This window comes from Elephantulus edwardii, unplaced genomic scaffold (genome assembly GCF_000299155.1).
Source record: "Elephantulus edwardii isolate Elephantulus edwardi_28Jun2011 unplaced genomic scaffold, EleEdw1.0 scaffold00027, whole genome shotgun sequence".
Classification (NCBI taxonomy): domain Eukaryota; kingdom Metazoa; phylum Chordata; class Mammalia; order Macroscelidea; family Macroscelididae; genus Elephantulus; species Elephantulus edwardii.
Window position 1 is genome coordinate 14133852 of NW_006399777.1, and position 16213 is coordinate 14150064.

The 16213-nt window shown below is 37.3% G+C and overlaps 1 protein-coding gene across 2 annotated transcripts in view; it reads left to right on the plus strand.

Annotated features, from left to right (window-relative positions):
• The first annotated feature begins 1668 nt into the window (after positions 1–1668).
• The window catches only part of STAG1 (stromal antigen 1), a 256619-nt gene continuing 242074 nt past the window's right edge, over positions 1669–16213 (plus strand). For both annotated transcript variants that reach the window (XM_006883361.1, XM_006883362.1), the window contains exon 1: positions 1669–1779. In XM_006883361.1, the coding sequence (XP_006883423.1) occupies positions 1751–1779 (29 nt within the window). In that variant the 5' untranslated portion in view covers positions 1669–1750. The remainder of the gene's footprint in view (positions 1780–16213) is intronic.

Here is a 16213-nt window from a genome sequence, read left to right on the forward strand (position 1 = left end):
ATTGCCAGTAATGTGGAACAAATTGTATAAGAATTATTGGATAAGAATCTAAATAGCTGTGTAAGCTTTCACAGAAAACATCATTAAATAAATAGCATTAAAAGCAAGAACAAACAAGAAAAAAAAAAGCACCATCCCTGTACATCCACCAGTTTATATTTTATTATGTCTATATACAAAAGTTCCCTAAGATAAACTCATTTCCTCTTTCAGGATTCATTTCCCTCTGAATATCTTTGTGGGCATTTTCTTCCTTATCTGGATGTTCTTTATTTATTGATTTTTTCCCTTTGTTTTTAATATTCTGAGGTATTTTTATTTTCTTATTTGTGCTTTTGTTTTCTTTACTCTTCTTGATAAGTTGTGACTCATTGTGACCTTCTGTGCAATAGAATGAAGCCCTCGCTGTTGCCAGGCAATCCTCGCAGTCTCCTGTGTTCACATCCCTTGTTGAAGCTTCTGTGTCGATGTACATTGTAGACCGATTGTCCCCTCCTTCATTGACCCCCTACTTTATGTTGAAGCTTCTGTGTCTGTACATTGTAGACCGATCTTTCCCTCCTTCATTGACCCCCCACTTTACAAACCCACTGCTCTTGAATTGATTCTGACTGGTGATGGCTCACCATCAGGATTCCAAGGCTGTAGATTTTTATAGAAGGACACTGTCTGTTGTTCTCCCTCAGAGCAGCTGGTGGATTAAAATTGCTGACCAGTGTATTATTTTGATATTTTCCCATTTTTCACAATGTTCCTAATCTTAAGTTTAAATAATGATATAATAGGGCAGTGAGTTTGTATACTTTATAGTTCTTCAGCCTTTGCCAGTTGCAGGTATTTGTAGATTTTGAAGTTTTTCTGTCAGGTGCTTTTTAAATAAAAACTTGTGTGTGTGTGTGTGTGTGTGTGTGTGTGTGTGTGTGGTGCGCTTGAGTGCCATAGTATCCACCACATGCTGCTCAGTAGAAATAATTTTTTTGCAAAGATTTGTGGCCTTGGAAACTTGAGAGTCACCACAAGTTGTAATCAGCTTGAAGGCAGTGATGTTGTTTTATGTGGCCTTATTTGCATTATTTTATGTTGTGTCCTCAGATTATGTCCCCTTTCAGAACAGTTGCAGAGAAGTTAATCTTTGTTAATAGTTTAATGTATGCTCTTTTGGGTTTCTTCATATATTGCTTTATAAAGAAAGTGTCCTCTTTAATAGCTTGAAAAACACCTTGAACATAAAGATCTGTACTTATTACATAGCCTACAAGTAAATATAGACAAGGCATATAATTAACTTTACAGTTACTATTAAAGATAACGAAGGGACGTAACACTGGGGAGGAAATTATTTTTTCAAATTTTATACTAATATATAAATATTACTTAATTTGAACAGTGTTTCCAAAAGTGTGGGCAAGTGTTCTTCATATTCATTATGACAGGTTGTACAGAGATGATATTTTGGTTAATTTAGTAACCACATGTTGTAACATGTTTTAGAAATCTTGGAAAAGATCTTTACTTCAGATCTAATGGACAGTTCCAGATTGCTAGGTGACTGTAATCTTACGCTGGTAAAAGGTACAAATTATGGTTTATGTATTTTGATACATTAGGTGTTTTTTTCCCCCATTAGTTTTATTTTTAAATAATCTTCTTTTCTCCCCCCATTAACAGATTGACTTCGAGGTGGTTTTAAAAGTTTCAAGTTGTTCAGCACTTCCTTCTTTTGCTTGTTGGTGGCTAGACCTCTTCAGCAATGATTACATCAGAGTTACCAGTGTTACAGTAAGTATTGTAGTCTTCTTATATTTAGAGAAAAAAGGAATATGACTTGTTTCTTTGTGAAAATACTCTTAGATGAGACATTTGAGTATGTCCTAGTATTGTTGCTCTTGTTATGTACCATTGAATTGGAACCAATCCATAGCTGACCCTCCAGCGGATTTTCAGAGGCAATTATTTAAATGGAAGGAGATTGCCCATCATTCTTCTGCAGAATGGTGAATGGATTTGAACTGAGTGCCTTTGCGTTGACAATACAGCTATCAATATATTCTCTGATATTCGAGAAATAAGATGTTAATACTCTAAGAAAGCAGTCAGCTGACTATGGCTTGTGTTCCAAATCTGACATAATGTCTCTCTTATAAATTTGGTTCTCTTAGAACAAAATCTCACTTACTATGTTCATGTCATTTATGGTTGCTTTTGTGCTACTGTGTGAGGCTATGGTTGCAATGTCATATGGAGTTGAGTCATGCTGCTGACTCAAAGGTGGCACCTCGCTGACATTTGGAATTTACCGGTGGCTCCAAGGGTGGCAGATGAGCCATCTCCTCCCATGTAGTTTATAGCCTTGGGAAATCCGCCAGAGGGTTAGCTCTGTGGTGGTTCTGGCTCTACTGCACATTGTTTAGATTTTCATTTAGTACTGCAATGGCCGAGTTGAATACATTTGGCAGAAACTAGGTTACCTGCAAGTATGAAATAATTACTTTCCAGCTCTTCACAGAACAAGTGTATTATATGTTACAAGTTAACAAGTGTGTTACCTGTCCTGTATTCCTTCGCCTAGTACTTTCATTAACAATCTTTTATCCCTTAGAAATTAGATGATTGAGGCATTCTGGTAACCAGAGGTTGAGGAACAGAACTGTTGGCAATGAAAGAGGTTTCTCATTGGGTTTTTGGGAGTTGTAGGAGTTTTAGAATTAAGTCTTGTTTTGAATTTTCTGTGAAATGTGGTCATTGTAATTCATCACAGAGCAGACATATAGTTTGTTTATACACACACACGCACACACATATATAATGTTTTTATTTTAATGAATAGATTTATAATTTTTTTATTTTAATGAACAGAGACTGTTTCCAATTATTCATTGACACATGCTTTCCTCCCTGCCCACCCTTCCCCTCAGTTCACTTTTCTCTTTGAAAAGTTAAAAAAAAATCTTTCATTGTTATACAGTCCACTGCCCCCCAAACTTGGTCCACTCCACTCTGCGTCATTCTGGACTCTTGTCGTGACAGTAATACCTAATCATATATTCCTTCTAAACAGTTCTGTCCCTCATCTGTTTCAATGCAGTATATGTAATTTATTCCCTCTTAGTTTCCCCCAACCTCAATGTCAGTCCCGTTTTACATCAGTGGCACTATGCAGTATTTCTCCTTTTTTTGACTGAGATATTCTCTCAGCATAGTGTCCTCCAGGGTCACCCATTTTGTATAATATTTCATGAGTTTCTTGTTTGTCAACACAGCATAGTCTTTCATTGTGTGAATATACCACAGCTTCTCTGTCCATTTGTTTGTTGATGGGCACTTGGGTTGTTTCCAACTCTGCTGTTGTGAACAAAGCTGCAATAAACATGGTTGTGCATATATCTGCTTGGGTGGCAGTTCTGGGTTCTTTAGGATATATTCCCAGTCGTGGAACTTCTGGGTCAAGTGGTATTTCTATTTGCAACTTTTTGAGAAAGCGCCATACTGCCTTCCATACTGGTCGCACCATTTTACACTGCCACCAACAATTAATTCCTTAGCCAGTTTCTGAGTTCCAGTTTCTCCACAACCTCACCAGCGTTTGTTTTTTGCTGTTCTGTTAAATTTTGCTTTTCTTACTGGGGTGAGATGATATCTCATAGTTGTTTTACTTTGCATCTCTCTTAGAACTAGGGATTTTGAACATTTCTTCATGTGTTTGTTCACCAGCTGAGTATCTTCTTTGGTGAAATGTCTGTTGCTATCATGTGCCCATTTTTCAGTTAGGTTGTTTACCTTTATCTTGTTTTGATGCTCAAGTGTTTTATAAATTCTAGATATAACTCCCTTGTCAGACATGTCATTACTAAATATTTTTTTCCTGGTTTGTGGCTTCCCTTTTTTTTGGTTGAAATTTTTGGATATGCATGGGGATTTTATTCTTAGAAAGTCCCGTTAATCTATTTTATCCTCTCCTGGTTGTAGGTTTTTCAGGATGCTTGGAAGACTGTTTATGTTTTGGATTAGGGCCTTAGAGTTCTCCCAAGCTTTTCTCTATTGAAGTTTATAGTCCTTGATTTTAGTTCTAGGACCTTGATCCACTTTAGTTGGTTTTTGTGTATGGTGTGATTTGTGGATCTTGCTTGAGTTTTCTATAGATAGTTTTCCAGTTTTGCCAGCACCATTTGTTAAAAAGGCTGTCGTTTCCCCTCTTGACTGATTTCATCTCCTTGTCAGAAATAATTTGTCCATAGGTAGATAGGCTGATTTCTGTGTTCTCAGTTCTATTCCATTGATCTTTGTGCCTGTCATTGTACCAGTATCACGTTGTGTTGACCACCACGGCAGTGTAGTAGGATTTGAAATCAGGGAGTGGGATGCCTCCTATCTTATTTCTCTTTTCAGGGAGTATTTTGCTTATTTGGGGCCTCTTTCCATTCCAAATGAAATTGGAGATTGCCTTTTCCATCTCATTAGCTCCAATTTGGTATTCTCTTTGTCACTGTAGAGAAATCCAATTGATTTTTGTATGTTGATCTTGTATCCTGCCACTTTGCTAAATTGGTCAACTATGTCCAGTAATTTTCTTGCTGAGCCTTTAGGGTTTTCTAAGTATACTATCATTATCATCTGCATATAGAGATAATTTTACCTCCCCTTTGCCAATTTGGATACCTCTTATTTTCTTCTCTTGTCTTATTGCTATTACTAAGACTTCCGGTACAATATTGAATAGGAGAGGTGATAGTAGGCATCCTTACATAGTTCCTGTTCTCTAAAGGGATGCCTTTAATTTCTCTCCATTGAGAACAGTGTTGGCTCTCAGGTTTGCATATATACTTTTTACTATGTTGAAGAGATTCCCCTCTAATATTATTTTGTTGAGTGTTTTAATCAGGAAAGGGTGTTGGATTTTGTATCAATTGATAGGATCATGTGGTTCTTGTTCTTTGCTTTGTTAATGTAATGAAATACATTGATTATTTTTCGTATGTTGAATTATTCTTGCTTACCTGTTATGAATTCCAGTTGGTCATGGTGAATTGGGGTTGTGTGTGTGTGTTTTGGTTTTTTTGGTGGTTTTTTTTTTTTTTTTGTAATCTATCATTGGATTCTCTTGGACAGGATTTTATTTAAGATTTTTGCATCTATGTTCATGAGAGATATAGCTTATGGTTTTTTATTTTGGTGGTGGTTTTACCTGGCTTTTGGTATCAAGTATATGTTTGCTTCATAGAATGATTCTGGGAGAATTCAGACACATAATTTTTCTCTCCTGTCTTTCATCATGATATAGATAAAATATAACAGTGATGTCGATGGGAAGATAATCACAACTGCAGACATTTTATTTTAATTGTTCCTGTTCATTGATGTAACCACAGTGTCGTAGTCTTTTAATTGGTTTCCTGCTCTCCATTTCAAAGAAATTTCTTTCAGAGTTCTCAGAAAACTGTCCATCTCCCTTGCTTGTGGGAGAATGTACACTCTTCTTCCAAATATAGAAGAGAAAATTTAAGTCTTCTCTCAAATTCTCGTATTTGTTTCTAGTTTGACCATAATGATGAACAGAGATCATGACAATGATGCGGTGTAGGGCAACGATTTCATCTGTTGTTGATGGGTTGCTGTGAGTTGTAGTTAAATCCATAGCACCAGGTGAATTTGGGAGACCTCACATACTGTTTTTTTGGATGGTACTTTTTTCTCTTTTGTCTATTTAAAGTTTTCTACACTCTTTTACCTATCCAACTCCTTAATCCTTTTTTAAAAATAAGATATAATGCCTTCATCAAAGCTCTGGGAACGTCTTCAAGTTAAGATAAGTGCCCTCCTTTTAAATCATATTACCAGCCAAGTCTAAATTTTTATTTACTTTTTGCCGCTTTACAGAACCACCTGTCCTGTATCCTATTGTACTTTCCTCTAATGCTGTATTTAACTTAATTGTTTTATAACCTTCTATTACTGTTACTGACACACCACTGAAACTGTGCACAGCTGTGCCTGGTTTTTTTTTTTTATGTCCAGATCCTACAACATTGCTGTTTATAGACTCTCAACAAATAACTGTGTGCTAAAATATGAAACAGAGGTTAAAAACTAAATAGAAATTGCATTTAAAGAAAGGGTGATTTGCTACCATACTTTTATTTTTCAGGAAACTATAAACCAATAATAGTATCTTAGTTATCTAGTGCTGCTGTAATAAAATGACACACCTGTGATAACTTTATCAAATACATTTATTTTCTCACACCTTATCAGGTTAGAAGCTGGGATTCAGAGGGCTGGCACGAGGGAAAGGCTTTCTCTGTGTCTCCTGTCCTGGGAGGTTCCCAGCAAAGGGACCCCAGGTCCAAAGGTGTCTCTGATTTTGGCTCCCAGCTCTTCTTTCTTGGCGGTCATCTGATCCCTCTGATCTCTTTTTGTTTATTTAAACTCTTTTATAAATCAGCTGATCTTATGATACATCCTAATCATGTTGATTATATTGGTCTCATTTACATAATCGCGACTAATCACACCTCATTGATATCATAGGGATTAAGATTTACAACACATGTTGTTGTTCTCATGTGCCATCAAGTGGTCAGGGACTCATAGTGATTTATATACAAGAGCTCTGAACTGCCTTATCCTGAGCCAGTCTGACTCCAATTAGATTATCCCATTGTCCCAGTTACCATGTCAATCAGTCTCATCCAGGGTCTTCTCCTGCACTGTCCTACATCTTTCCAAGCATGATATCCTTTTCCAAGGACTAGTACCTCCTAGCCATGTGCCCAAAATATGTGAGATGGATTTTCAAAATTCTTGCCCCCAAGGAGAAACTTGGTTTAACACTCTCTAAGACAGACTCGTTTGATCTCCTGGCTGTCCATGTTGTGTTCAGTATTCTTTTTCCAGTACCACAACTCAGACATTAATTCTTTTGTCATCCTTATTCATTCTCCAGTTCTCTGACACATAGCATCATGATTGTGAAGGTGGAGGGATAGCATAAGAAAGGAAGAGCCTGAATAAGATGGATTGACTCAGTGATTGGGGTAATGGGGTGAATGTGTCAGAAATGATGAAATTGCCACAGAATAGAGCAGGGTTGAGAGCTGTTGTACATAGGATTCCCATGAGTCTCAAGTGACTTGATGACACTTAATGACAACAGCAGCAACAACAATTGTAAAACTTCATTTTTAAAATGAGGGTAATACTAGAATTTTATCTCTGAGATCTTTAAAAAAAAAAAAACAAAACAACAAACCAACAACAGCAAAAATCAGAAGACCAAACCAACAAGCTTATTTTCTTAAAAGTTTTTTACAAATCCAGAAATCTTTAATATTAGGTTGAATAATACCTTTTCCTAATATAAACATTCGTGGTAATGGTCACCCATGGTGGACAGTGTTTGCTGGAACTTCCGACTAAAATAAGCCTGGAAGCGGGAGCGGCATCCACTTCTGAAATGGCTTGCCTCCGGAAGCCCTATGAACAGTGCTCAGGCCTTTCGTTCATAGGGTCGCTATGAGTTGTCTACAGCTTGACAGCACCAAACAACAACAGTGTAAACATTAGAAAGGGCACTTTGGTATATCTTGACTCACTTAGATATAATCACTGAATTTGTTCTGTATGTGCTCTTTCCTGTTAAGCTTTGTCATAATGTTAACTTTTATCACATACATATGTGCCAGAAAGTGTGTGAGGTTCTGTGGGAAAATGGCATGGCAGTAGACTCAGTCCTTTTCCTGCTGATCATTATGAAAGGGAATATTTATCAAATAATTGCACAGACAGATGACTTGAAATGGTTATGAAGCAGTAGAAGATATTAAGATAATGTTAACACATGCTGTTACTTAATTTACTTTTCTGAGAAGAGGGTTGTGTTGGTGTCTGGGGTGGAGAAAAGGCTATACGAAGAAGGAAACAATGTAAAAACCAGACTGAAATAATGACATTTAGAGAGACCTTGTGATAGGGGAAAGCATATTATGTGTGAGTGGCTGAGAGAGAAAAAACAAGGCTTGGGGATGGATGAACAATGGCAGAAGATCTGTGTGTAGATCAGTCAGCTCTACGGCTGATACCAACTGCACAGGACATATCTTCCCTCTAATGATCACCCCCACGGCTCACTCTGAACTCACAAGTTAAAGAACATGGTCTTTCACACTGCCATGTAGATCCAAGACTTTAAATACCAGCTGCAAACTTGAGTGCCCTGGAACCTTTCTTTCTTTCGTTCTGGAGGCTACACGATTGGCAGCTCTACCTCTGAATCACTCAGCCACTCACTCTGTGCTGTCAGAACCAACTCAGTGCTGGCCCCCAAGTGGGTTTTCTGAGGCTGTAAAGAGAATGGCAGGATATTCTCTCTCTGAGCTCCTGGTAGATTTGAACAGCCTGATTGTGGATTGGCAATAAAACTTTTTAACCACTTGGTATTGTGTATTGCGATGGGAAAGTCTGCCTTTAGGGAACCTCTCCAGGATACTGAAGAACAATGGTGTCACTCTGGAGACTAAGGTGCATCTGATACAGGCTATGGTCTTTGCAATAACTTGTTATACATTCGAGAGTTGGACATTGACTAGGAAGGATAGAAGGAGAATTGATGCCTTTGAGCTGTAGTGCTGGAGAAGAGTATTGAATGTGCCATGGACTGCCAAGAAAACAAAACAGATTCATCCTGGAAAGGGTTAAACCAGGCTGCTCCTTGGAGGCAAGGATTCTGACATACTTTGGACATGTTGTAAGGAGAGACAGGTCCTTGGAGAGGGACATCATTCTTGGGAGGGTGGAGGGACGGCGCAAGAGGGGAAGACCCTCTATGAGGTGGATTGATTCAGTGACTGGGGTAATCGGGATGGGAATGTCAGAGACAGTGCGATTGGCACAGGATAGAGCAGAGTTTAGGGCTGTTGTACATAAGATCACTATAAGTCGCATGAGACTTGACGGCACATAACAACAACCACCACCACCACTTGGTCACCAGAGAACATTAGCCACAAATTCACTAGTCCCTCAGGATCAGTAATTTCATAGAACAGTGGAAAGAATGCATCATACTTAAGTACTTACAGCTTTCCTATGAAGGATGACTAAGGTTGACAGAAGACTTGATGCTTTTGAGTTGTGGTGCTCGAGAAGAGTATTAAACTGCCATGGACCACCAGGAGAGCAAATTAGTCTGTCTTAGAGTGAAACAAAGCTCCTCCCTGGAGGCTAGGATTTTGAAGCTTCCTCTCACATACTTTGGGAACATGGCCAGGAGGGATCAGTCCTTGGAGAAGGATGTCATGTTCAGAAGGGTGGAGGAACAGTGCAGGAGAGGAAGACCCACCCATGAGTTAATAAAACCCTAAATATAGAAAACAAAAAACCAGAGTGTAACTCTGAGTTCAATATTATGCTTAGATTGGAAAGGCAAAAAGACCTATAAGTGTGTCGAAGTAGCCAGACCAGAGATGATGGCAACTTGATCTAAAGTTAACAGGTGAATGATTGTGGACCTATTTCAGAGCTTGTGTAAGGGATTAAAGCAGTTTTATTGTTCTTCCTTGGAGACAGATAGACTAAATCAGGGTTGGACACATTCTTGCTTATGAGATAAGCATTGTCTTTAGAATATATTATTGGAATACATCCACACTGATCACGCTTGTCTACAATTGGATTCATTATATAGTAGCCAAGTTGAGTACTATAGCTATAGAGCTCTTGTAACTGATAAGGCTAAAATATTTACTGTATAGCTCTTTTTGGAAAAGATTAAGTCCTCCACAGTAGATGTTGTTGATGGGTGCCATCAAGGTAACTGCTACTCACAGCACTCTGTGAACAACAAGCCCTGTCCTGCTACATCCACACAGTCACTGATGTGCTCAAGTGCATTGTTACAGTCATGTATTAGTCCATCTTGTTCAGTCTGTCTTTCTCTGATCCTCTACTTTGCCCAGCAGGACATTTTTCAGGGACTGTCCCCCCTGCCAGCATACCTAAAATATATGAGAAGTTTCCGTATCCTTGCCTCTAAGAAGCATTCTGGTTGCACTTTACTCCAAGACAAGCTGCTTTGGTTTTTTGCAGTCCAAAGAATATTTAGTACTCTTCTCAATTCATCTTAATGCATATGTATCAATTCTTCAGTCATTCTTAGTCATTGTTAAACTTTCAGATTCATAGAAAGTAATTGAAAAGAGCATTGCTTGTCTTTGAACTGAAATCTTTGCTCTTTTAAAGAGGTCTTGACAATAGGTTTTCCCAACACATCATATTTTTGTGATTTCTTGACGCTGTTACAGTGACTATTGATCGTGAATCTAAGTCAAATGAAATCTTTGAGACAACTTCATTCGTTTATCTATCCCAATGTTTCCTATTGGTTGTGTGGTGAGATGCTTTCTTGATGTTGAGATGTAACCCATATTGAAGCTGTGCTCTTTGATCATCTGCAGTTAGTAGTTCAAATTTTCTTCACTTGTGTCATCTGTATGATACGGGTTGCTTATGAGACTTCTCCATTCCACATTCTTCTTAAATTCCACCTTCTAGGATGATTTGCTTAGCATACTTGTTGAAAGGATGCAACTCTGGTGCATCCAGATTTTAAACTATGTAGTGTCCCTTGTTCTATTTGGACAACTACTTTTTGTTCAGTATATAGGTTTAAAGCACAGTAAGTGTTCTCAGTTTCCCTTCCTTCTCAGTGATAGCCATAATTTGTTACCACCCATACAGCCAGACATTGTCAATAAAACCCAGACATCTGTCTGATAGTGTCTGCTTTCACGTAAGGTCTGTTTGCTGTTACTAATGATATCCTTGGTGCCACAGTCTCTTCTCAATCCGGTTTGGGAACCACTTTTGATATAGTGATACATTCCTTCCATCTTCTTTAATGTTTATTGATCTTTCAAGATTTTGTCCATAGAATCCTTGACTATTGCTGATGGAGATTTGAATTTGTTCTTTTAACTTCAGAAGTGCCAAGTGTCTTCTTGCTTTATGTTTACTGCTAGCTCCAGCTCTTTGCATAACTTATTTTAATACTGTGTTTTGTCTTCTTGAGCTGTCCTTTGAAATCTTCTGTTCAGTTCTCTTTAACTCAATATTCCTTCCTCTTTTTTTTTATTCCAATGTAGGTTTCAGTCTTTCCTGACATCAATTTGCATCTTTTCTTTCTCCTCTTTCTAATGACCTTTTGGTTTCCTCATGAATGATAGTCTTCATGGCATCCCAAAATTCATCTGGTCTTAGGTTCTTCGTGTTTGGTGCATCCAATCTGTTCTTGAGATTTTCTTTTAAATTCAACAAGAAGATTTTCGACCTTAGTTTTGGTTGACTTGGAATGCTCATTTTCTTCACCATAAACTTGAACTTGCTCATGCATAATTGATGGTTCCACAGCTATCCCCAGTCTTGTTTTGACTGCTGATAGTGAGGTTTTCCATGGACTCTTCCCATAGATAAAGCCATTCTGATTGCATTGTCTTTCATAAGGTGAGATTCATGTATATAGATGCTGCTTAACATACCCCCATTGCTAACTTTCATGCATATAATGTCTAATCACTCATTCCTTTCAGGTAGCCCTTCCTGTCTCCTGTTCCAGTGTAGTGTTTATTATCTCTCCATTCTTTTCTTCCTCTTCCCTCTCTAATGACCATCGTGTTTTTATAATAGTGGTCCTATGCAGTATCTTTACTAAGATATTTGGTGACTTAAGATATTTCACTAAGTCCTCCAGACTCACTGATGTTGTGTATGCTTTATAAGCTTAGGGTGTTTTTTTTTTTCAGTACTGCATAATATTCCATTATGTGGATGTACCATAGTTGTTTTAGCTATTTGTTTGTTGACAGGCACTTGGACTGCTTCCATCTTTTTCTTACTGAGTTATGGGGCATTAAACATTGGCATGCATTCGTGTGCTTGGGCCATGGTTTTGGGTACTTTAGGGTATATTCCAAACAGTGAGATTGTTGTTGTGCACCATGGAGTTGGAACCGACCCCTACCTGACCCTCAGAAACAGTTAATTGCATGGGAGAAGATTGCCCAGGTGAGAGCAGTGTAAAACAATATTTCTGTTTCCAATTTTTTGAGAAAACACCAGACTCCTTTCCACAGTGGTTGTACCGTTTACATTCCCACCAGCAGGGAGTAAGAGTTCCAGTCCCTCCACATATTCACCAGCATTTGTTATTTGCTGCCTGTTGAACTTTACTGTTGTTTCTGGGATAAGATGATATCTCCCTGTTGTTTTGGGTTGGTTTTTTTATACTTCTTTTTTAAATTTATTATTTTTTTTTTTGTGTGTGTGTGTACCATCAAATCAGATCTGACCAGTACAGGAGGAGATTGCCCCAACTTCTACAGCAGAGCATCTGGTGGATTTGAACTGTGTACCTCTGGGATTACAATGCAGCTTCTTGCTACTAGGCCAGCAGAGCTCCCTGATATCCCACTGTTGTTTCCTTTTTTTTCCAGTACTTTTTAAGTACTTTTTTTAGTACTTTACTTATTCAGGTTCTCTTTCCATTTTAGAGAAAATTAGAAAATGCCTTTTCCATGTCGTTGAAGAATGGAATTGGTATCTATATTGGGATTGTAGGTTGCTTTTGGTATAATTTTTATAATATTATGTCGTCTTATCCATGAAAATAGGAAGAATATCCATGTATATGTCATCTCTTTGTTTCTTGAAGCAATGCTTCGTCATTTTGTTTGTATAGTTATTTGTGTCTCTAGTTAGATTTGTTCCTAAGAGTTTCATCTTGTGGTTAGCTTTGCTAATGGGTATTGCTTTCATTATTTTCCCCCACTCTGGGTAGAGAAATGGAACTGTTACATGTTGATCTTGTGTCCTGCTGCTTTGCTAAATTGGTGGACTATGTCAACAGTTTTCTTGATGAATCTTTAGGGTTTTCTAAGTATACTATCCTATCTATAAAAATTATAAAGATGATATATATAGTTTTATCTCCTTTTTTGCCAATTTGAATGCCCCTTATTTGACTTCAATACAGTATTGAACAGGAGGGGTGATAGTGGGCATCCTTGCTGAGTTCATCATCTTTAGGGGAATGCTTTTCATTTCTCTCCTTTAAGGACATTGTTGGCTCTTGGTTTTGTGTATATATTTCCCACTGTGTTGAAATTCCTCTATATTCCTATTGTGTTGCATGTTTTAACATTTGTTCATCAGTTGATGGGATTATATGGTTCTTGTTCTTTGCTTTGTTAAGACATTGAATTATGTTATTTTTCTTATGTTGAACTACCCTTGCATACCTGTTATGAATCCTACTTGGTTATGATGAATTTTTTTGTTGTTGTTATATTGGTGGATTCTCTTGTCCAGGATTTTTGTGTCTTTGTTTATGAAAGATACTAGTTTACAGTTTATTATTTTTGGTGGTATCTTTACCAGACTTTGGTGTTAGGGATATCATTGATTCATAGCTTGAATCTAGGAGCATTTATTTTTTTTATTTTCTGAAATATTTTATGTAAAATTACTGACAGGTCTTCTCTGAATGTTGGTAAAATCTGCTGATAAATCTCTGGTCCAGGGCTTTATTTCGGTGGAGAGGGTATTTTTGTACATGTTCCATTACTTCTTTTGTGGTGAGTGTTCAGGTGTTCTACTTTAATCTGTGTCAATTTGGGAGGGTTGTGTGTTTCTAAGTATTTATCCATTCCCTCTAGGTTTTCCTATTTGTTTGATTAGAGTTTTTCATAAAATTCTATTATCACTCTCTTTATTTCATTTGGTTCTGTTGTGATATCACTTCTTTCATTTCTTATTTGGATTATTTGTGTCTTCTTTCTTTTCCTTAGCTTTGCCAGTGGTTTGTTGATGTTACTGACCCTTTTAAAGAACTAATGCCTGATGTTTGTGGTAGTTTTCAGTTGTTTTTCTGTCTGCTATTCCATTTATTTCTGCATTAATTTATGTAATTTCTTTTAGAAGTTGTCACATTTTATTGCTTTTTTTTAAGTTGTTGGAGATAATGGGTTAAATAGTAGGTTTCAATTCTACACACACACACACACACACACACACACACACACGCTTTTTTTGATATATTTGCTTATTGCTGTGAGTTGACCTCCATGAACTGGTTTGGCTTGTATCCCAGAGCTTTTGTTAAGTTGTATCATCATTCTCTTGTGTTTTAAGAACCTTTCCCCCCTCCTTCTATTTCCCACTCTTGTACAGGCAGAGTGTTATTTAGCATCCAGGTCTATAGGTTTGTGGGTTTTTTTCTCCTTTATGCTCATGTTGTTGATTTCTGATTTTATAGCATTGTGGTCTTAGAAAATGCTTTTTGTATTATTTTAATGTTTTGAAATTTGAGACTTGCTTGTTGTTGTTAAGTGCTTTTGAGTCATAGATGACTCATAGTGACCTATGAATGAAAGGCTTGAACACTTATATAACTATCATCATTTCTCCAAGTCCGTAGAGTTTCCGGAGGCAAGCTATTTCAGAAGTGGATGCCACTCCCGCTTCCAGGCTTGAGACTTACTTAGTGACCTAAAATATCATCTGTTCTGGAGGATGTTTTGTGAATGCTAGAGAAGAATTTATACTGCCTTTTTTTTTTTTTTTAGAGTGCATTAGCTTGTATGAGTTTGAGTTGGTTAATTTTAATATTAATTCTTTGGTTTCTTTGTTGAATTTCTTTTTGGTCTGATTTGCGTGAGAGAGGTGTGTTGAAGTCTCCTGTGGACTAGTGGTAAGAATCTGTGCAGCAATTTCAAAGGCATGTAGTTCATATTTACTAGCTGCCCTGCAGTCTCTTCCCATACTGTTTACTGCCTCTGAAAAGCCACTGGAGGGTCAGCTATGGGGGGGGGTTTCAACTCTGTCAAACAACAACAACTTCTACTATCAAGGTGTTAGCCTATTTAGTCTTTTATTTGTGTTATCCTTTGCTTTGTTTATTTTGCAACTCTGTCATTCCATGCATAGGTATTTATTATGGTTATTCTTATTCTGTTGATCCATTTAAGCATTGTATAGTGCTTTTATTGTCCTTTATGATTGTATCTTGATGTCTATTTTATTGCTACTCTTACTTTTTTTGTAGCTGTCATTTGCTTGGTATATTTTTTCCAACCTTTAATTTTTAGTCTGTCGTTATCTCCCTTTTTTAGATTTGTGTCTCTTGTTGACAGTCTATTAGTGAGTTTTGGTTTTTTACCTAGTCTGCTTATTGAGAGGCAAGGTTTTATTTCTTACCATTTTGTTAATTTCCCTTTTGTGCCATTTCTGGTTTCTTTTGTTTGTCCACTTTCCTATAGCATATCTGTGGGTAGGATTTTCTTAGTATTTCTTATGCCATTGATCTTGTTTTCACAATCTCCCTTAGTTTCTGGTTTTTTTGGTGTGTGTGTTTTTTCTTTCTTTTTTTTTTTTGTTTTTTGAAAATTCCTTTGTTTCTCCATTATATTTAATGGACAGCTTTTCTGGGTACAGTATTTTTGGTTGATAGTTGTGGTCTTTGAATGTTTGATAGATGTCATTCCACTGTCTTCTCGCTCCCATGATTTCTGCTAAGAAATCAACACTTCATCTTAGTTCTCCATTATAGGTTACTCTTCAGCTTCTTTCAGAATTCTGTCCTCATCTTTGATTCTAGCAAATTTGAGTATGATATGACTTGATCTTTTCCTTTTGTGGTTGATTCTGTTAAGAGTTCATGCAGCTTCTTCAATGTATATTCTCTCATTCTTCATGATACTGGAAAGTTTTCTTCTAGTAACTGTTCTACAGTTTTTTCAGTGCCTTTGGTTTGTACTTTTTGGTTTTTTTCTCCTCCTTCCCCTTCTTCTGGAATTCCAGTTATTGTTGTCATGTGTCATCATCAAGTCAACTATGACTTACAACAACCCTATGAACAATGACTCTGATCTTTGCCCTATAGTCAGCCAAACTCTGTGTGTCTGACACACCTGCCCCTATTACCATAGTCACTGTGTCAAACAGGGTCTTCCTCTCTTGTGCTGGCCCTTCTAAGGGTGACATCTTTTTCAAGGGACTAGTCCCTCCTGGTGACATGCCCAAAGTATATGAGACAGAGCTTCAAAAATTCTTGCCTCCAAAGAGCAACCTGCTTCATTCTCTCTAAATCAGACCTGTTTGTTCTTTTGGCAGTCCATGTTATCCTTATTGGAATTCCAGTTATGTGTATTTTATTCTTCTTGATAGT